Source organism: Chlorocebus sabaeus, chromosome 8, assembly GCF_047675955.1.
Source record: "Chlorocebus sabaeus isolate Y175 chromosome 8, mChlSab1.0.hap1, whole genome shotgun sequence".
In the NCBI taxonomy this organism is placed as follows: Eukaryota; Metazoa; Chordata; class Mammalia; order Primates; family Cercopithecidae; genus Chlorocebus; species Chlorocebus sabaeus.
Genome location: NC_132911.1, coordinates 25,497,254 through 25,518,994, shown reverse-complemented (window position 1 = coordinate 25,518,994; position 21,741 = coordinate 25,497,254). Strand labels below are relative to the sequence as shown.

At 41.5% G+C, this 21,741-nt stretch overlaps 1 protein-coding gene across 1 annotated transcript in view; it reads left to right on the top strand.

The window, feature by feature from the left end:
• Positions 1–21,741, top strand: part of EBF2 (EBF transcription factor 2) — a 203,533-nt gene that overhangs the window by 118,498 nt on the left and 63,294 nt on the right. Inside the window, exon 7 of the mRNA XM_007961970.3 lies at positions 18,410–18,491. Within this exon, the coding sequence (XP_007960161.1) occupies positions 18,410–18,491 (82 nt within the window). The remainder of the gene's footprint in view (positions 1–18,409; positions 18,492–21,741) is intronic.

Genomic DNA, 21,741 nt, shown 5'->3' with positions numbered 1-21,741 from the left:
CAAGAACTAACGATCACAATCCTGAAACTCTCTTTCATCTACGGAATCCTTGGACTTCTGAATCTTCTTGCTGGCCCAGAAAAGATCATGTGGACTTCCTCCTTCATTCCAGGGGGATAATCTGATCTGTTGGAGGTCCTTTGCTGAGACCTTCAGGGCAGTTTGGTAATTTAAATTGCCTCAAAGGTGATGAATAGAACTCTCGAATGTACTTTCAAAGTCTTGCTGAGAAATAAATCAACTCCTTTTTGTGTTGAATGGTAGTAAAATCTCTTAGGAAAGAGCCCGGGAATGTGGAGGGGACTCATGCTTCTGGGAGTTTTTATGCCTGGACTTTGACAAAGTGGAACATATGGAGGAATCAATGAGTATCATACAGATGGGATCAATATGCAGACTTTCTGACTAAATGGACACCCTCAATACGGCACACTCTGAGTCAGAGAAGGTGAAGCATAGAGACAAAGATACATCCACATTGTGAAAGTGTAAAACCCATGTCCAGCTCACAGAGGCAAGAGTCTTCACCTTTCTGAGCCATTTCCTAAGAGACTGGATCATCATCTCATCTAAGCAATAGTTTATTATTTCTTAGCCAACTTGGGAAGATTATTAGAAAGGTGAGGGTGAGGGGAGACACATCCCAGGCCCGACACAATGTCTCCAAAATACCCTCTTTTCCCAGTGAAAGTCGGGGAGCCAGCCTGCCTTGGATTCAGGGCCAGAGAATACACAGAAACCCTCGACTTCTCATTGAGGCCACCATATGGCGAGAGCAATGAGATCCCCCTCCCATGTTGTATTGTGGTCCACTGGTACCTGGGGACACAGAGCCCTCACGTGGTGGTCTTGCTTCATGGTAGAAGGACTCATAGTTCTCTAGTTCTCTTAAGCCCTTTGAGCTGACCACGTGTTTGAGGCAAGACTCTTTAGAACACCTATTGGGACTGGGGGACTGAGGGATAGGCAAGAAATAGACAAAGGGAGCATATCAAGGAATTGGCTGGTACCTGCACATATCAGTTGCACTTCAGGAAGATTTATAACCAGAATCTGTGAATTTCCAAACCCAAATATAGTGATAGTCACATTTGACCTTTAAAAAGCATTCCCCACAGGGGCTATAAGGGCTCTGCAAAAAAAATCTTCCTTTCTATCATGAAAACGAAAAGCTGCACGCTTTCTCCTTTGCCCCAGATCAACTGTGAAGGGATTTGAGGCCCCACAGCCCATCGTGACTCACAGGCAGCTGCTCTGACCTGAAGTTTGCACAGACCTCCAAAGAAGACCGTCCAGAGGCTCGGCTGCCCAGTGATTAGGCCCCAAAGAGTGATTCTGTGTTCCTGGCAATTGACACACACACACGTGCAGGCATACATGCACGCACGCACTGCACAAAAGCAGGTGAAGTGCCTTCACGAGGATTGGCCGAAGTGATGTGATGGTGGGTTGGGGGGTGACAGTATACACTCAGGAATTAGAGAAACGAAGGCTGACAAATGATAACTTCCTTGGAGCCCCCTCTGCAAGGTTTCAGGTGCTCTGTTGACACTTTACTGTATGTCCGCATGATACACTCACTGTAAGGCACCTCAGGTTCTTGGTGGAACCCAAGACTCTTGACCATTGCCCCATTTTTGTCCTCACAAGTCACACTGATGACTCCTCTCAGCTCCTTCTGTGCACCCCGGGTTTTCTGAAGTTCTCAGGACTATTTAGGGATAAAATATATCATAAATATAACTCTTCAAAATTGCAGGAGTTACAAGGGAAAAGATATGTCAGAATTTCCAAAAAAAGGAGAAGAATATTCTCAGGACTGAGGTGAAAATACCACCAGGCCCCTGAGTGTAGTGCCCCGCTCGGTTGTGTAATCCCAACAATAGGAAAACGACCAGGGTCACAGAGCTGCTGGGGAGCTGTGAGAACAGGACTGGCTTTTGAAACCCCTGTTAAGATTGTCTCCCCAGGGCCAAAGCAGGTGTTTCCAAAGCACCCAAAAACAGGTCTGGGAAAAGGCTCAGTCCTCTGAAAAGTGAATTCCTTATTTTCTGTGCATCTGGTGTGTTTTCGGGCACCAGTGGGTACAATTGTAGCTATATAGGTGCTTCCAGGGGCAACTTGCTGCTCTGATATTCAGCATGGGTGTTAAAGGTGCAGAAATAGCTGGACTTGCAATGTCTTGTGCCAAATCATGTATTTGCAAGAATCAAAATTCAGGTTTAGACATCTGATTACCAAACCACAGAACTTCAGGATTAGTCATGCTAATGAAAGCCATTTGGCCCTGTTTTCTCTGCGAACAAAGCTGTCTGTGTTGGTTCATTTAATCTAGCTTATATCTGGCAATTATTGATATTAAATTGATTTAGTGTTTCCAAAGATGTTTCAGACACCCAACACAAAACTCCCAGTTTATTTTACAGCTGAATACAGAACACGAATTCCTTCCTGATGTAATCAGCTTTTCGTTTAACCCCTAAAGTGTAAGCATTGATCCCTCCTTAACTTGGTGGCTTAATTACCAACCATCGCGCCCTCCTTCCGTGTAATTTATTTTCTGGAAATAAACAGAACCCTGTGGGTGGAGGGGTCACTTGCCTAAGCTCTGGGGAGGATCACTTTTACTGAGTAGGAAGACATTTGCTAAGTGTGTCGTGGTTACTTACCAGAGGCTGAATCTATGATAGGAATATTAACGATATCTGCTATTTCACAAGAAAGTTCTAAAAGGTGTTTTAAGTTGTTTCCCAAAGCACCTAGGTAATTCTCCCATCATCTCTCAGAGGCATTACCCAATTTTACAGGGAAGATATGTGAGGGAACTTGTACGAGGGATGACAGTAGGCAAGTGAGACACAGAGAGGTGAAAATATTGTCAGTAATATAAACTGTAATTGAACATGAGTGCCTGCCTCTTAAGTTTTATCCTCTAGGTCACACTGCCTCCTACATTACATTATCGGTATTAACATAACCATGGGAGATTAATTTTATAGATCACATGAAAAGCAGATGACATTTATCTTCACTTTTCAATGCATCATCTCATTAGGAGAAGCATAAACATTCAGCCCAGGTTAAAAGAGTTAAGAACAAAATTAATCTGCTAACTGCTTTATTATTAAAAAAAATCAAAGTCAATCAGCCTTTATCTACCAAAAAAGGCTTTGTTACTATTGTATTGGGTTAGAAAATTTTCCTAACAGAACAACAAACTTCCAGATGAGGACAAATTGTGAAAAACCATGAGCTGGCCCTCACTAGGCCTGTTGGTTGAATTATATCAAACTTGAATAAAAAAGTGCTCCTGTGCCCACGACTTTGGTTAACAAAGCAGGGAGATGGGCACACCTTTTGATCCGTTTAGAACTTGTATTGCAAAACGAAAAACACAAAATAAAACTTGAAGCAAGCTTATCACTAGGAGTGATGAAATCTGCTTTTTACATAGACATATATATGTGTGTATGTTTACAAATAGAATCGTTGCCTGGTTGTGTGTTCAGCATGATTTTGATGTGATCATCCTGGCAAGCTGAGAGATAGTAAAGAAAACAAAACAGCCTGATTTTTCAGGTTCTGTCTTAATTCAAGGCACGGTTCTATCAGGAGGAATGGTGGAATGGTAGCTTCAATTTGGGTTGAATGAGGAGCTCATAAATTCTGACTCATGTATGAAACTAGACGATTTCCTTGTCATGGTGTTGGGCCACAGGCCTCTCCGGGCCATTTCTGGGAGTGCTTATCCTGCCTATAGGCTTGCCAGGGAGAGCCTGATGTCAGATCCCTGCACAGACTGGCCTTTCTTCCAGCGCCGCTGGAGCGACTCCACTGTGCGCCTTCCCGAGGGACCAGTGGCTGTCTCTTTCCCATGCTTCCGGACCGTGTCCTGCTGCTCACTTGAGTCCTGGCAACTCCCTGAGAAAGCAGAACAGGCTCTGTGGCCTCTGAGGAAAGGGCTGAGATGTTTTACTTCCAGGTCAGCTGCTGATTCTCCAAGGGATGCATTTTTTTTTTTTTTCTTTTTTCCTTTAGTAGTTGTATTCCATTATTCACTGTGTAGGGAGAAACCACAAACCCAACTCTAAACTCCAGGGTCAAGAAGAATCATGTCAGTAAAATGGTCTCTGGCTTTTGCAGATTATTGGATACTGAGCATGTCAATTAGGCCTTTTCCCACCACTGATGTGAAAACATCTGTCATTTATTTAATTCTCTGCCTCATTCCAAAAAGAGCTTGAGAAAGTTCATTTGGTTTATCAGCGCTCCTTTCAAAGGCAGTGGAAGATGAGAGAGCCAATGACACTGAAAGTTCCAACTTTTGGGGACTAGATGCAACTTTTATATTTTTTGTGTTACCCTGCCTTTTATGATATATATGGATGTGAGTGTGTTGACTTAATAATGATATCTGTTCTGGCAGAGGAAATGGATGGCTGAACTACTTTAAAGTTTAGGATCCATGTAGATATCTAAAAGCCCCACATTCTTTTCCTCAAGAAAGGTTTTCTTATTTGACTCATCCTTATTATATGATCTTAAGTGAACGTACTGTGTAGAAACACATTTCTACCGTAGCAGGCTTTGAGAATCAATCTCATTTGATGAAGGGTAGGAATAAGTACCTAAAATAAATGCTAATTTTTAGAAATTATCCAGATTTATAAAACATGGTGTAACATAAAACCAGGTTTTTGTGTGTTTTTGTTGTTGTTGTTGTTGTTGTTTTAAAGAAAAAAAGCAAAAAACAGCCTCATGAATTTGGAAGTTATTTGGAAAGCTGAAGTTTGGGCTGGGCTCAGTCAAGCACTTTTGAAACTTCAATATAAATTCAGGTTCTGGTTTTCAGCAAAGTGGGGCTGATTTTTGGGAGTCCCATGAATCTGCCCCCTTTACATTGAGCCTTTCTTTGAACCTGAGTGAGAAATCCTCGTGACTCCAAACGGGACGGGAGATTTCATGCCTAGCCTCCATTTTTGAAATAAGATGGCTCAGTTTCACCTTGTTCTAAGAATCCAGCATATTTCTGAGCAGCAGTGTAATATGGCATGGAAGGAAAGATTAGAAATTCCAGGTACACAGGAGCAGTGCCCAGGGGCTGCGCCTGTTCTCACTGGGCGCATCCTGGGGTCTGGTGTAGGCTCTGGTTCTCCCATGAGACTTTTCGTTTGAGCAGCAATTTTTTAAAAAGAAAATGAAAGAAGAGATTCTGGACATCTACTTAGGAGCAAAGTAAAAATTAATTAGGTAGTGTCCTCTGCAAGATGACCAGAATCAGCACAAAATGCAATGGTATTACAGAGAATAAAGAAACGTGAAACAGCATTCTCTTGCGGTATATTTTTTTTTAAAAAAAGATTACATTTTTGGTACTAAGATGTGGAAACCTCCAAAAAGTTGATAATTCCCATAGGGTTAATAGAGGCTTTAGGATCAATAAAGTTCGAATCACAAAAAGAACAAATAACTGATTACTGATTCCTGGAACATTGTATAGATATAGGGGTTGGGTAGAGCTTAGACCGATGTGATCACTGTCTACTCTATTGACTATACTCTGGAATATTATTAGCCTTATCTGAATGCCTTTTGTATCAAATTCTTGACCTGATTTTTGTCCCAGTTTCTCTTTTATATCATCTAGGTTTAGTTCTTCTTTAAGGAAAAAAAAAGTTAAAAAAGTTCTAATGAAAGCCGGCTGACTCTACTGTGAGTAGTATAAGAAAATCTGTTTTGCTTAGGGAATGACAGAATATTGAAATACCTGGTTTTATATTTTTATGTGGGTTTGGCAAATGTGGTCTGAAAGTGGCTAGTACGATACCTGACCCAGTGTTAGTAGCCAATGATAATTCCATATGTACCAACTGCTACCTGTTAGCCTACAGGCGCTTTCTTTTTTCCTTTTTTTGGCACAAAGGTGTATGCACTGTGAATGTGGATCTTCATGGCTGAAGTGGCGGCAAGCCGCCATAGTTTTCAGATAAAATTGAGCCTAGCTGTAATTACTGTCTCGGTTTCTCTATTTCAGTCATCCCTTCTTCCCAACTTACTGACCCCCCGCCCTTCCGACCAACTTTTAGGTAGCACATAAAAAGCACAATACATCACTCAGAATTTGCAAACTGGGGAGAGAGCAAAGATAGGCGAGAAAGAAGGAGGCACAGAGACTGAATCACAAGAATAAACTAGAAGTGAAGTGAATGGAGGAAAATCCTCCTGCCAAAATAAAAATTAGAGAAATTTTCCAGAATGTGTATATTAGGTGGAAAAAAAAAAAAACCATTAGCTAAAGTGCAGCTTTGTTAACTTACTGCTTTACACCTTATTGCTTAAATGCCACCAAATTTCTCTTTCTCCCTCACAGCTGATTAGGAATTACTCAAAAGCTGACTAACTCTGCATGGGCCACAATCACTTTCTCTCCACCTGCTCTCCCTGGTACATAGTTTGAAATTGGGTAGGCAAAGCTGAAGAAAATAGCCAAACAAAACACAACCCCAAACATAAAACCTCTTGCCTGTCAATAGGTGGGACTTGCTTGAAGGACCTGCCTAGCTCTTTCTGACTCAGTTCTGCTCCAGTCTCAGGCCAGTGCTTTATGGAGGAAGTGGCGAAAGTCACCATTTCACCCTGTGAGTTTAACCATTAAGTACTTTCTTGCTTTATAAAAACAGACGCGCACGTGTTCCTGACTACAGGGAAACCAGGCCTCCTATTATAACCACTCAAAACGGGATATGGGGAATCTGAAAGAAAAGCACAATAGTTTCAAATGACTTCCTTGAAAGGTGAGGACATTATTAAAGATTTCCATGACCCTTTGTGTATTCTTTTGAAAGAAAATAATTTTGGCCTCTTGTTAGTCTTATTATTCCAGCTGTTGTCATGTTCCTTCCGAGAAACTACTAGAAACACAGAAAGCTCTTTTTTGTTGAAGCTTTAAAAAAATTCCTGAACCATTTAATCTCTTTAGATGGGTACTGATGCAAAAGCTATGGTTTGGCTTACAAAAACTCTCCGAAAGTGTTATGTTTCCAGACTACCCAAGTGATAACATTGCTTAACTCTGAAAACCTGTGACAGCCTTTTCCAGGTGCTTTCAAAATATTTTTTGCACTTGAGTTAGTTGTTGCAATAGATAGCCCCAGGAGGTAGCTGTCCTGGGTTCTCCTTCCAGATAAGGAGAAGAGAAGGCAGCTCACACAAACGTCTTTCAGGGAAGAAGCAGAAACAGTGTCCCTGGCATCTGCTCCCAGCTTTGGCCAACAGCCTCCGAGGTGCTGGTGTACTTTTCAACTTTCTTAACTCCCAAGCTAGCTTATCTTGTAGCTTTGTTTATTTAAAAAAATTCTTTTTTTTTTTTTTTGGCTGCCTGGTATTGAGAAGGTGTGTTTAGTACGGTAATGAGCCTGGGAAAATGGTTTCCATTCTTCAGAAGTTCCTATTTATAGACTCACTATAAAAAACTGAGTTAATAGAAGGCTAGGCACATTTCAAGTGGCTTCATCTTTTTGACTTAACAATCTTTTGGCCACTGATGGCACAGTGATTTAGCTGAGTGGAAGGGCCAGGGAGCTCTCTCTTTGCCCTAAAATTATATTTCTCCTCTCTTTGAAGGTTGACTGAGTTCTCCTTGCCAGAACATGCATTTCCCACTTTCTTCCTGGAGTCTTCCTCAACTTGCATGACCACTAAGCTTCCCTTGCCCTTCCAGATTTCCACCCTGCTCTGAATTTTCTAACGAGTCACCTACCCAAACCTTGGGCTCTCTTGATCCTGGTTTATTTTTGGGAGTCAAAATGAAGCTTGATGCTTGGTTGGAAAACTATAGTTTTCACAGTGCACAGATGCATACTTTTCTTTGAGACTCCACTCTCCAGCATTAAAGAGAGACCCTTCATTGTAATAATTACCGAATGGATACAGTCCTAATGGAACTTAATTGTTTCCACTAGATGGATCTCGGGTGTTTTTGGCAGCCAAAATGAAAATGATTCCAAATACCATCAAAGGAGCTTATAAGCACCCAGCATGCACAGAGTGTTTTGATATACAGTGGAGTGTTAATATCATTATCTCTCCTAATACAACATACGGTTACTTTAATCCTTTCCCGCCTCTGTGATCTTGGAAGATCCGACGGATAGAAGGCAAAGAATAAAACATTATATACAAGGAGACAAAGGGAGAATTAGTCCCCATCCTCTGGATATGACTTTTTTTGATTGTTTGAATGTTGGCTTCAAATATGTACCTTTATCAATACTGACTTCTGTATCTTCCACGCTAGTTTGAGTTTGTATGCGACATCAAACATACCTTTTCACACATGTTCTTTCCAGATTTTTTTTAACACTTACTTAGCAGTTTATAGAAGGAAGTGAATGATCTCCTCAAGCTGCTTACAAATTAAAAAAAAATCTGTGCTTATTAATTATGCAGGATTAGTCTAATTATAATTCAGCAAATTAATTAGCGACAGAAGGTGTTCTGAAACATTGGAGTACATTTGCATGTTAAATGGAGAGGCTAGTCTGTAATATATGTAAATTTATGCATGGCTTCATAGTTTAATTTAAAAATTTGCAGCTGCATATGGTATGGGAGCAGGTGAAAAGTCAGTTTTAGTTTAATGATGCTAACAAACATTGGATGGTGTCCTGTCTTAGCAAGAGAATGCACTCATATCTGCTAATCTATGAATCTGTCATAAGAATATAACGTTACATAGAGGCACAATCTCAAGATCCTTGGAGAGTGAACCCATAGGTGCAATAGGTATAAAGGTGAAAACTGCAGAGAGAAAATGATGCCAGGAGAAGCCCACACTCTGAACTTTGTCTGCCACTTTCTCCAATGTTGCATGTTGAGTCATTCCGCCTTAGTTCAGGGAAAGTAATGCTCCAGCCTGAGTAAATAGGGGTATCTTTTTGTCTCACTGGTATCTGTTCTGGCAGGTGTGAAATAGTTGTCCAACCTTGATTCCCTTTCCAAATCTCCACATTTGCACTCCATTTCAATTTCCTGGAGTCGTGGGAAAGTTATTACCGAGTTATGAATTAATGGTAGGGTAGAGAGTTTTACACATTGGCCTCAACCATCTGGCAAAACAGTAAAACCAGCAGACCAGGCAGCAGCAAAGGGCTCTGGGTGTAATTGGTGTTCACTGCTCAGCCTAGCATAGATGAGCTCTGTCGGGAGGGCAGAGAATGGGAGGGGGAGGGGAAGGATAGGAAAGGCAGGATGGGGAAGGGGTACTAAGGAAATGGGACGGTGAGGACCCATTAAGCTGATGGCTGACTAATAACTTCATTTCTCTCCTTCACCCAAGAGTCATGGTACTGGAAAGGGAAATAGATTTGTATTCTGATTCTGAAGTCTCACGGAAAGATTTTTTTTCTCAGTCCGTAGTATGATTCAGTTTTGCTGAGTTCTTTTTTCTTCTCTGGATGAGAAGACAGAGGAAAGGATAAGGGCAAAGAAGAGGACATGGGTTGTTTCTTTTTTAAAAAAGGAAAAGATGGAACCTTGTGCATTGCAAAGAGCCCCTCCAAAGACATTTTATGAGAACAATTAGAATTACAAACATGCTCTTAGTATGTGTTTCATTCCAATTCAAGCCCAAAGAGTTCGATTATTATTTTCATTAATGGTGTCAGATTTTTATCTGAGTACAAAAACAAGGACTTTTCCTTAGAGATTTTTTTCCCTGTGAGCCTCATGGTGTCGAGGAATAGAATTCAGGAGAATGAAGATGCATCTGAATATAGAAGGGGGAAAAAAAACCCAAAACCACAAACACACAAAAACCTCCCAACATCTAACCCCAGGTTCTCAGAAACTGTAGTGTGTTACCAATCAGAAATAAATGGAGAATCAAAGTGGCCCCTTGTTTTTGCACTTCAGCGGCCTTTTACAGTCAACTGCTTGCCATTTGGGATATGGGAGATGTTCCCTTCAGAGGAAATCGTGAAATTCCTTTGAAATGAAGTCTATCGGTATGGAGTCAGGGAGTCAGATTTACATAGTGGGGGAAGTAGCTCCTTCCTGATATCTAAATGAATGCAGCAGATTCTACTCGGGAGGCAGTGTGTTCAGTAATGAAGGAGCTCTTGCCAAACTGAAACGCTACTTCCAGGGACTTGAGCATGGAATAGAAAGTGACTCGATGGGGCCTGTTGCCAGTCAGAAGCCAGCATATTGTGTGGGTAGCTCTGAATTCTTTTACTGGCCAGAGTTGACTGAAAGCAGGAATGAGGACTCCCATCCACCACTTTTTGTGTTTTTGTGGTTCTTTTTTCCCCTACTATCTGTGAGAGCAGATTAATTACGTGTGTGTGTGTGTGTTTTTTTTTTTTTTTTTTTTTTTTTTACTATCTGTTTCTTAAAAATTAAGGGACGTTCTTCCAGTGGAGTACATATTAATATTGGAGAGATAAGCAGGGTAGAGAGGACCAGATTTAAATTTGTGGCAACTCCTTCTGGAATAATGTTGTTTGCAAAATTGTCTGTTTTAAAATGTGATGGGGGAGAAAGGGGCAATACATGGGAAGGGATCATAAGGATGTGTAGCAAACGGTGAAGAAGCAGACTTACTTTGTACCAGGCATTTACCCAAACACTTTGCATGAATAACTAGTCCCCCCTATTGGCCTTGAAAGGTGTTTTTTGTTTTGTTTTGAGATAAAAGTCTCACTCTGTAGCCCAGGCTGGAGTGCAGTGGCATGATTTTGGCTCACTACAACCTCCGCCTCCCAGGTTCAAGTGATTCTCATGTCTCAGCCTCCCAAATCGCTAGGATTACAGGTGGTGTGCACCACCACACCTGGCTCATTTTTGTATATTTAGTAGAGACTGGGTTTTACCATGTTGGCTAGGCTGGTCTCAAGCTCCTGATCTCAGGTGATCAGGCTGCCTTGGCCCCCAAAGTGCTAGGATTACAGATGTGAGCCACTGCCCCTCGCCATAAGGTCTTTAATTGTTACTGAAAGTAAAAATTAAATCATCATCATCACCATTGTAGAAGCTGTGGAATCACATGGGCTAGGTATGGACACCCCAATTAGCTGCCGCATATAAGACTGAAATTATCTGCTACCAAAGGTATTCGCTTGTTGGTCTATTTAAAAATCTCCATCATGGAGATCCTGCTCTGTCCCTTGGGTAAGTGCTTCCAAAATTTAGCCTTGGTGACTTGATTCCCAAAAAATGTTTTCCAAGATTTAATTCAACTTCTTTCGTTCCACATTCGATTTTCAGCTTTTCCCCTCCCATTGTCTTGATAGACAAATGGCCCTGAATCTTCCTCATGCACTTGAATAATCTTTTTTTTTTTTTTTTTTCAAAAGGCTAAAGCTATTTGGGTTATGCCATCTTTGGACAATTTGGGTTCTTGAGAAGTTTTGTTTTCTGAATATCTGATAGATTTACTTATCTTTTCCTTTGTGTCCTCCAAAATAGTCACAGAACTTCTAGAGAGAGCACTCCCCAATAGGAATGGTAGATATTTTTATTCGTTTGCTTATTTTGTTTAGCAACATGAAGGGCTGCACTCTCATTCCAGCGGAAAGGGAAGAAAATGGCAGGATTCCCCTGTGTGGATCAGTAAGGCAGTTGTCCCGTGAAACAGTGTCATGTGGCAACATGTTCAGCCTTTTTTTTCCCCCCAAAGCTTGGCCAAGCTTTCACCAGACCAGCATTTTGCTAAGACTCAGACAGACTGACTTCCACTCTTATTTTTTCTGCTTACTAACTGTTTTGCCTTGGGTAAGTCATTTAACCTTTCTGAATCTTGTTTATCTCCACTGTAAGGTGGGGGTGAATTTTCCTACTCCCAAAGTTGAGAAGATTACATGAAATCATGCCTGGCAAATAATATAAGCTCAATGAATATAGGCTATTATTAATTATAATTATTATTTCATCATAGTCTTTTAGGCAAGAGGAATTTGAGAAGTTGAGTGTAGTTGGAAATAAGAAAATTTATTGCTTAAAACATTTCTGTAAAGTTAAATTTTTCAGATCTGAAATGGCCTTTTATTGAAATAATCTGGGTGAACAAGCATTAATGGTAATAAGTCCCTGCCTTAGGAATGTCTGTGGAGATTAAAGATTCTATACCTCTTCTGTTCATGTGTTTATTTTTACAGTTTGAGGGGTTGTTTAACTAAATGGATTCGATAGAACATCAGCTTACAAAAATGAGTTTAAACTTCATTTCGTTTAAGCCTAAAGAAGCCAGTAAGTCAAAACTATTAAGTCACCTTTCCTTTTCTTGAATCTTCTTGGGCTTTTGTGCCAGCCACCGGCCATCTTGCCAAGCAGATCTCAAATACTAAGCCAAGTGTTCTCAGATGCGTCATCACCAAGTTACTGTAGGGTGTAACAAGAGCCCACTGGGAGCTTGACCTCCTGGAGTCTTTTCATTCTTGTGGACTTTAGTCAGAGTCTTCATAAGATCTCTAAAGCTTCAGGGCCCTTTGTAGCCTGGGCTGACACCTCAACAACCAATAGATGTATCCAACGTACTTATCTCCAGGCCAAGGCTGGGTCCCACTGCTAACCTTCACCTTCCCTAGGGCTGCCTGGGTGTAGACTCTGCTAGGAGATCTTGAGGGAGGAAAGAATGTTCTCTGTTGTTGGAAAGATCAAAGAAGATGTTACAGTGAAGATCTAGATTGCAACTAGAACATCATCGTTGAGATTCTGTCTGGTCTCAGATGGAAAGCAATCACTTGCGAGTTTTCCTACCATACAAAGCTGAGTGAGCTGCTATGAGGGCTGTTCTTAGAGTGAGAAAATGAACTCATGGGTGTGGACACCCAGTAGGCTTCTCCGTCTGGTGTGAGAGCTTGGATTGCCTAATCCCCCAAAGGATGTAAACTTGTGGAGAGGATCCTAGAAGAAGAGAGGCAACTGCCCATTCCTTTCAAATGTGATTCTATGACCCAGCTATCCCTATATTGCATAGTTCTCAGAAATGGTATGAGAGTGTTTTAAGGGAAATAGGCTGTCTCCTTTTCAGAAGCATGCACAAACAGTGAAACTCAATTGTATTTTAACTTATTGGGCTGAAAACAAGGAGGTTTAACAGCTAATCCAGACAAAAAGTGTCTTCTGCAAAATCAATGAACACACGTGGTTAAGTCCCTATGTGGTTTATGAGGCCATATCAACTGTATGTTTGACTCAGTCTTTAGTGACTTAGCCTGCTTATGTGACCATCATGGCAGAGAAAGAGAACTAGATACAGCATCCCCTCTCTTGGTCTTTGGAGAGTCTGGGGTGTTCTCATCTCTGTGGTGTATAAAATGTGGCCATATCATAGCAGAAGTTGTTTCTAGGGTAGACAGAATTAGATTCTTTTTTAAGGGAGTAATGAACTAAGTTTTCAAAGTGAAAGGCATTTTGCATATTATTTTGTATACAGTGAAACTCTGTATAATGGTAGCTGTTGACTACTAAGTTCACATTCCTTCGATGCGAATTACCCTTTTTTTTTTTTTTTTTTTTCTGATAGGGTCTCACTTTGTCACCAGGCTGGAGTGCAGTGGCATGATCTTGGCTCACTGCACCCTCCACCTCCTGGGTTCAAGCGATTCTCCTGCCTCAGCTTCCTGAGTAGCTGGGACTACAGGTGCATGCCACCACGCCCAGCTGATTTTTGTATTTTTAGTAGAGACGGGGCTTCACCACGTTGGTCAGGATGGTCTGGATCTCTTGACCTCGTGATACCCCCACCTCAGCCTCCCAAAGTGCTGGAATTACAGGAGTGAGCCACCGTGCCTGGCCTTATGGACTTTTTTTATATTAAAATTTTTAAGGAGGGACTAGATCTTGTATTCCAATTTGGAGGTAAATTGAATGACTTCTTCCATAAATCCCAGAGAAATGTTGTGCTGGGTTTTGTGATAGACCATTGGTGAGAATTCCAGAGTCTGTCAAGAATATTAAGTAGTTACCTTTCCTGTGATTTCGAGCCTCCCGTCCCCACCACGGAATCTTAACTCTGCACAGTATTTGTGCATCTACTTTGAGATTGGTGGGATGACGGAAGACGTGTGGAAACCACCTACACACTTTTACTGTATTCCTGAATAGTACAGGATATTCTAGTATTTTAGAGATTGGAGAGGAGGGTATTCAGTAATAGATTCAGGGGTCTTCAGACTCATTTCAGAATCTGGGGAAACATATTTGAATAGTTTGGGGGATCCTTGGGGCCAAGGACTTTGTTTGCCACTGTGCCTGAACTTTCTGGCATACAGAGCACAATACATATTGATCAAATGAGTAAATAAATGAATGCAGCAGATATTTTCAGTATTAAGCATTTAGTTCCATGTTTCCATATGTCTATCTTTGACCTACCGATTTCGACTTGGGACACTGCAGTCTCTTCAAGAAGCCAGGATCTTTCACTTTTTTATTTTTCTCCTGATTTATTCTTCCTGTTACATGTGTGTGTGTATGTGTGTGTGTGTGTGCCATTTTTAGACCATTTTGAAGTATTTGTTTTTAACAGGTTTATTGAGATATAACTTACATATTACAAAGGGCACCCATTCAAAGTGTGTAACGCAATGGTTTCTAGTGCATTCACCAGCTGTGCAGCCATCTTCACAGTGTCATTGGTGCAGGAAACATGCAACACCACATGGAGCTTGTTGCCACAAAGATCCAGGCTTCAGTCCTTGTGTTCACCACTTACAAGCTTGTGATCTTTGGCAAGTTTCTTAAATTCTTGACGCCTTCATTTTTCCCAGCCGTAGGATGATTCGTCACTCATGGGGTTGTTGTGAGAATGAAATACGGTATTGTGTATTGGGCAGAGAGTGGCTACTCAGCAGACTGTGTTTCCCTCCACTCTGCGACCCCTGTATCCTTCAGCTGCTGGACCGTGCAGGATGACTAGAGGGGACGTAGGTGGCTCTGATCTGTGATATTCCTGAAGCACCCTCCCTGCCTCAGAAGCAGAGAGAAAGAGTCCTAAAGGGACAGTGCAACTCACCCAACAATCTGCCCATCAGCCTCAGGGCACCGCCCTCTCTGGACAAGGCGTCACCCTGGATGTCTGTTTCCAACCAGTCAGCTGTCCCCACTTACTTATTTTTCACAGTTTTATCTCGATGGGTTTGACCTACCTCTCAGAAACCCTCACTCCCACCTCTGCCACACCCACTCAGATTTCAATAAGTCATGGTCTCTTGTTTTCAGTGGTTTCTTTCCCCACTCTAACCTTTTTTGGAAGGTTCTCAACTCTGCACATTTTTCTTTGCAGTCATAAAATATTACGGTTAGAAAGAACCCTAGAGATCCCGTTCAACTCCTTTGTTAAGAGAACAAATGTGAGGTAACTTGGTCCCGTGGTCAGTTGGTAGCTACAAGTCAAGGCTAAACCTTGGGGCATTTCCGACGATCTGTGGTGTAAAGGAATGCTCTGGTCCATTCTCCTGCCCCACTGACCTAGGGACCAGATTGCTATCTGAAGGTTTGAGTTGATGCGTTGACTCCTCTTTCGATCCTCTTCATCCCTAAACACAAGGATAAACCTGTGGTTGTTAGTGTTCGCTCTTAAGGAATGGATCAGAAGCTTTGTCGTGTGCAGCATGCTCCGTAGTTATGATATTTACGTCGTCAACATTGTTTGGAGAAAGTGGAAATAGACTTCATCCTGATGAGAATCTGCACATTTGGTCTGAATCTCATAATTTATTTGGGTTTCCCGTTTCTTAGTGGAGAGCACTGACATTTTCCAGGCAGCTCTGGCTTTGGAGGGATCTAGACCCAGGGGATTCGGAGAGAATTTGTTCCCTGTAAGTTACCCTGTGGCTAAATGGATGGTATGATTAGTGAAGGTTTTGTATCAAGACACTGAACATGGTGGATGGAGAGGGTGGAGGGCAGAGAACCAGAAGACACCAGTTAAAGGAAGAGAAAAAAAAAAATGGAGATGTCACTAAGCCCCAGAATTTCTTTTAATTAATATCTAGATCCATATATTTAAAAATCCAGGCCCTAATTTCTGGTGCAAGCCATTTAGAAGTAGCAATACCTTCTTTTAGAAGATATTATATAATGCAAGAGAACTTTCTGCCTCTTTCTGTCTTCTCTCACTCACCTCCCTCGTCCTCCTTCCACTTAACCTCGCCTTCTCCTTCGTGAACCCAGTGCTAAGTCCTTAGAGTGCAAGGGGCTGTGTAGGTTACAAACTCAACCCCCCAGACAAGCAAAAAGTCAAACTAGGTGTTTTCCACCCAAATCACTGTTAAGGGTCCTAATTTAAAATGAATAAAGCCTTTCAGCAGGCTCCACGGTTCCCTAAATCAATTTGATTTTATGTAAACATTTATCTCTTTTGCACTTTTCCACCTACCACACCATTCATATAATAATGCCTTCATGAACATTAATGTTTTCACCAGATACGTTTTGGAGTGGGGAGTGGGGGTACTCTAACACACACGGAATGCATTACAAGGAGCCCAGTTGTGGCAAAACTTTCCAGAAATCAAGGGCTAAATGAGAAAAAGCACTCCATTTGGGCTTAGTAGGGGAAAAATGTAAATTGTAAATTGCCGCCGGGAGTGGTTGAGGGCCAGTGTGGGGTGCAGTGGGGGCTATTGTTCAGAAACACACACGAGTGGGAAAAGGCAATATTTGCGTGCATTGTGAGTGTCCGTGCCTGGCTCTGAACGAGTGTACAAACAGAGGGGATCTTTACCCTTTAGGAAACAAAATGCTTGAATTCTGATCAATCTTTACTTAGATAAAAGCAGCTCTCCTTTCTGACGCACTCTGATGACCCGGGCAGAGAAGCCACTGCCTTTCAGAAAGCAGCGGCAGGTTGTGAATTTGAGCACTGTGGTCGGACAGCCATGCACGACATTTTCTCTGCCTTATCCTTCCACAGATCTCTTCCATAAAGACCCCAACACCTCCGGGGCACAGGAAGCAAAGCCCAACCTCCCACCCACCCTATAAAAGATTGAAAGAGAGAAGTGAAAAGCAGATGTTATAAAATCATGAAAAAAATATTTAGCTGTTGCTTCCAAATTTTCACACTCAACCTTATTCATGGGAGCATGTGGCCAAACATTTCTAGCAAACACAGTAAAAGAGCCTCAAATACAGAAAATACTCTGAAGAGCCAATTCCCCTTCTCCCCTCCTTTGTCATTTACTGTTTATCTCCTCATCAGTTTTTTAAAGTGATAAATACATTTAATTGGAGAGCTATCTAATTCTTCTGTGTGGTTGTTAAACAAAAAATAAAAATCAGAACATTGCAATGAGAACACTTCATCAACCATTGCTTTAGAATAGAATTTTTGGAAGCAGTGTTGATTTCTACTTATTTTTGTTTGTAAATCCTGAGGAAAATGTATATCTTTTCCTTTAAAGTTCTAATTCAAGGCATGGATGTGAGAGTTCTGAAGGGACTTTGGGACTGCGGTAAAATTTCGTTGTCATAGTAACAGAAAGGGAAATAGGCCTAGCTCACCTGGGACTTTAACACTGCAAAAGCTGGAATTTTTTTTTTTTTTTTAAGGAAAAGGGCTTTGCAAGTGAAATAAATGAAAAACTTACCGTATTTGGAAACAAATTTTCAAACATTAACTAGGTGAATTGCTGGAAAGGCCACTTCTGCCACTTTTCTTGGTTAACGTAGTTGCCGGATGAAAGATGCCCAATTTTAAAATTGTACAGATAGGTCATTTAAGAGAGAATATTGGCTTCAAGAAATATGTCTGACAAATGCCAACCTCAGACCATGATTCTGTGCTTTCGTGTTTCTCTGAATAATCTATACATGATCTGAGAGGGACATTCACACTTCTTATTAATCATAAAAACTCTGGCAGATACCTGCACCGATGGACTTTCTCTTTGGAGGATAACATACCATTTTCTGATTTTGTAAACATTGGTTGAATATATCAGGCCACCTTCACGTATGAGCATGAAGGTGTCTGGGGCCAGTGGAGAGCCATACAGACGAGACTCTCGCCCTGGGATTCTGGGGTCAGGTCCTGCCATTTTTAATGCTGGAGCAAGACTTTCTGTACAGCAGGGGTCACTGCTGCATTTGAAGCCTTTTAAAAATGTTTTTCCAAAATGAGTGCTCTAGAAACTCCGGGGGCCAGTGTACAAACCAAAGCCCACTTTGTGAGCCGCTTAACAATCCCCCACAGTGATGGGGAAGCGGGTGCTGGGCATCAGATTGAAAACATCCAAATTTGCAAATTGCAGAGGGTCAGCAATGTTCCTTCACAGGCAGGGCAGGTTGAAATTCCCCAGATCTGAAATATAATCGCTTTCAAATCAAATCTAATGGAATGCAGCTATATTCTCCCTTAAAAAATGTTTACTGAAAAATGTAACACATTGCTTTCTCTTCACAGATTCTTTTTAAAATTTTTCCTCAAGTGCAATCAGAATTGTTTGAAAACAGCAGGAAACCCAAGGGACATGAGACGGTTTCAGGTAAGGGGCCCTGCAGATCTTTCCTGTTAAATAAGTCATCCTGTTTTCTCTCTCCTTCTCACTCTTTTTATTTTCTTTTTCTTTAAAAATTATTATTCACTGCTACTGCTAACAATACAAAAGATAATGGTAAACGATGACCCTCAGCCACTAGCGCCGAGAGTTTCTTCATCTTGTAGTGTTTAAGCTTTCTGCCCCCATTGCCAAAGCCCTACGGGGAGAGGCACCAACCGGTGCCGGAGACTTGATTTTCAGCCCTCGGGCTGCCCACTGCACACACAGCTGCCCACAGCAGGAACCGTGTTCTTGATATTCAGCCACCTTGGGATTTTTCAAAGCAGCTTCTCTGTATTTTCTGCAAGCAACAGCCCCTGTCTTCCCTTTTCCACCGATTAACTATTCAGTGGTCTCTCTCTGAGCCTTCTGGAAGGCAGCAGCCCAAGCAGTGTGGTCACTTTAAGATCGCAGCGTGACAACAAGACCCACGGGACGGTGACCCAGCTGCCTAGCAGTTAAATCTGCCACCGGTTTCATCACCCTTGCCACTGATGTACTGAAGAGACGAGCTGATAAAAACAGAGCGAGGCAAAGTGTATCAGGCTGGAGACGAAAGCAAGAGCAGCTCCTCTCGGCCCCCTTCCTTGAGCCTTGAAGGACCCGTATTTAATTCACCAAATGGCTTTCCTGCCACTCACACCCCGTGCTAGATATGTGGCACCTCCTCCTCCACAGAAAAATTAAAAACAGGTTAAACGATAGTATGCAAGCCTGAGACTTCAAAAAATAAATCCTCGCAGCAATGAGAGAGATGGGGAACCTTAGCCTCATGTTTCGGGTGAGGCAAGTGAGGTTCCGGAAGGTTGAATAACTCGCCCCTAATCACAGGGAGTAGGTGGGAAAGCCCGGAGCCAGGAGCTGGGAGAGTTTGTTTGATCAAACTCTTTCCAGTACACTATGGGCGTGTGACACATTGCAGCTGCTAGGTTTCTGTTTTGCTGCTGTCTTCTTGAAATTCTGAATTTTATATATATATATACACACACACACACACATATATATATAAAATATATACATATAATATATTAAATATATATATATATGTATTTTGAGACAGGGTCTCACTCTGTCACCCAGGCTGGAGAGCAGTGGTGTGATCTTGGCTCACTGCAAACTCCGCCTCCTGGGCTCAAGGGATTCTCATGCCTCACGCTCCTGAGTAGCTAGGACTACAGGTGTGCACCATCATGCCCTACTAATTTTTGTACTTTTTGGTAGAGACGGGGTTTAGCCGTGTTGCCCAGGTTGGTCTCGAACTCCTGACCTCAGGTGGTCCACCCGCCTAGGCCTCTCAAAGTGCTAGGGTTATAGGTGTGAGCTACCGCATCTGACCCTGAATAAATTTTGAACAAGGAATGTGACATTCATTTTTTATTGAACCCTACAAATTATGTAGCTGGTCCTGCTGGAGAGTTTCTGTGGTTAGGCCACAAGCAGACAGATGTTTAGGAGCAGAGCCATTCAAGAGTTAACAGGGAAGATGGCCAAACACAAGGCTACTGAGAGTTACTTTGAAAAACAATCTAGTATTATTATTTTTTAACCCCATCATGGCTATCAGTCTTGCTGTGACAGGAGCATTTTTCGTTATAACACTTAACACTACTAACAGTCTCCCTTTAAAAAGTTGGAGACTTCTTCTCTCTTGGGTAGGCTCTTTCCCTGCCTTTTTTTTTTTTTTTTTTTTTTTTTTGAGATGGAGTCTCACTCTGTCACCCAGCCTGGAGTGCAGTGGTGTGATCTTGGCTCACTGCAACCTCCGCCTGCTGGGTTCAAGCAATTCTCCTGCCTCACCCTCCTGAGTAGCTGGGACTACAGGCACACGACACCTTGCCCAGCTAATTTTTGTATGTTTAGTAGAGACAAGGTTTTGCCGCATTGGTCAGGCTGGTCTCAAACTCCAGACCTCAAGTGATCCTCCCACCTCGGCCTTCTAAAGTGCTGGGATTACATGTGTGAGTCATCGCTCCTGGCCCTACTTTCTTGTATGGAGACAAACAGAAATAAAATCAGCCTTCTTGGGGGATCAAACAGGAGCCTCGTGTATGGTGGAAGTTCACTGTGCTCAGTATTCCAAATAAAAATGTAAATAATTGCAGTCCAAAGAAGAGTGAAATTCAAAAGAATTCCAAAGTGCCTCCCTGACCAAAGCTTAGCTTCATTTCTGGAAGATACAGAGGCAGAGAAAAGAGTTTGGCAGTTTGGATATTTGTTCCATCCTATTTTCTACCAGCACTTTCAAAGAGTTTTAAATTTGAGAATGTGAGGATACTCATATAAATGTGAAGAGGCTTCTATTGTAGGAGAATGTCTGCTCATTTTCTTTCTCCCAAAGTTTAGAAATATATTCAGAAAGCAAATGCATGCTAATATTTCCTCTGCTTCTTTAGTTGTTTATTGAAGTGGGGTTTTCATGGTGCCTGAGTTTTTCACTGGCATAGAATAAATATTGTTGATCTCCAAATGATATAGAATTGTCATCCTATGTGAAAGTGTTTGACTTTTGCAAAAACAAGGGGAAAAAGAATTGTTTAGACTTTATGGATTCTGTGATTCTCTTATTTCTAGGGTAGAGCTAAAGTCAACTGGTAATTTGTTTTCATTTTTTATTGAGATAAAATTAATATAACATACAATTCGCCATTTTAACCATTTAAAAGTGTAGAGTCCAGCGGTTTTTAGTACATTCACAGTGTTGTGCAACCAGCACCACTGTCTAATTCCAGAATATTTCTATCACCCCCAAGAAGAAAACTCATGTCTCCCAGTTCCTGTTTCTCCCCATTTGCTGACAACCACCAATCCACTTTCTGTCTCTATGGGTTTGTCTATTCTGGAAATTTAATATAAATAGAATCATACAATATGTGGCTTTTTGTGTCTGTTTTTTTTTCTCTTAGCATAATGTTTTCAAAGTTCATCTATGTGATAGCATGTATCAATATTTCATTCCTTTTCACAGCTGAATATTCCATTGCAGTTAGTGGACATTTGGATCGTCTCTATTTTTTGGCTATTACAGACAATGACACTGTTAATATTTGTGTACAGTTTTGCTGTGTGAACATATGTTTTTAATTCTCTTGGGTATACAACGAAGAACAAAATTTCTGGGTCATATGGTAACTGTTTCTTTAAGTTTTCAAGGAACTGCCAAACTGTTTTCCATAGTGGTTGCACCATTTTACACTTC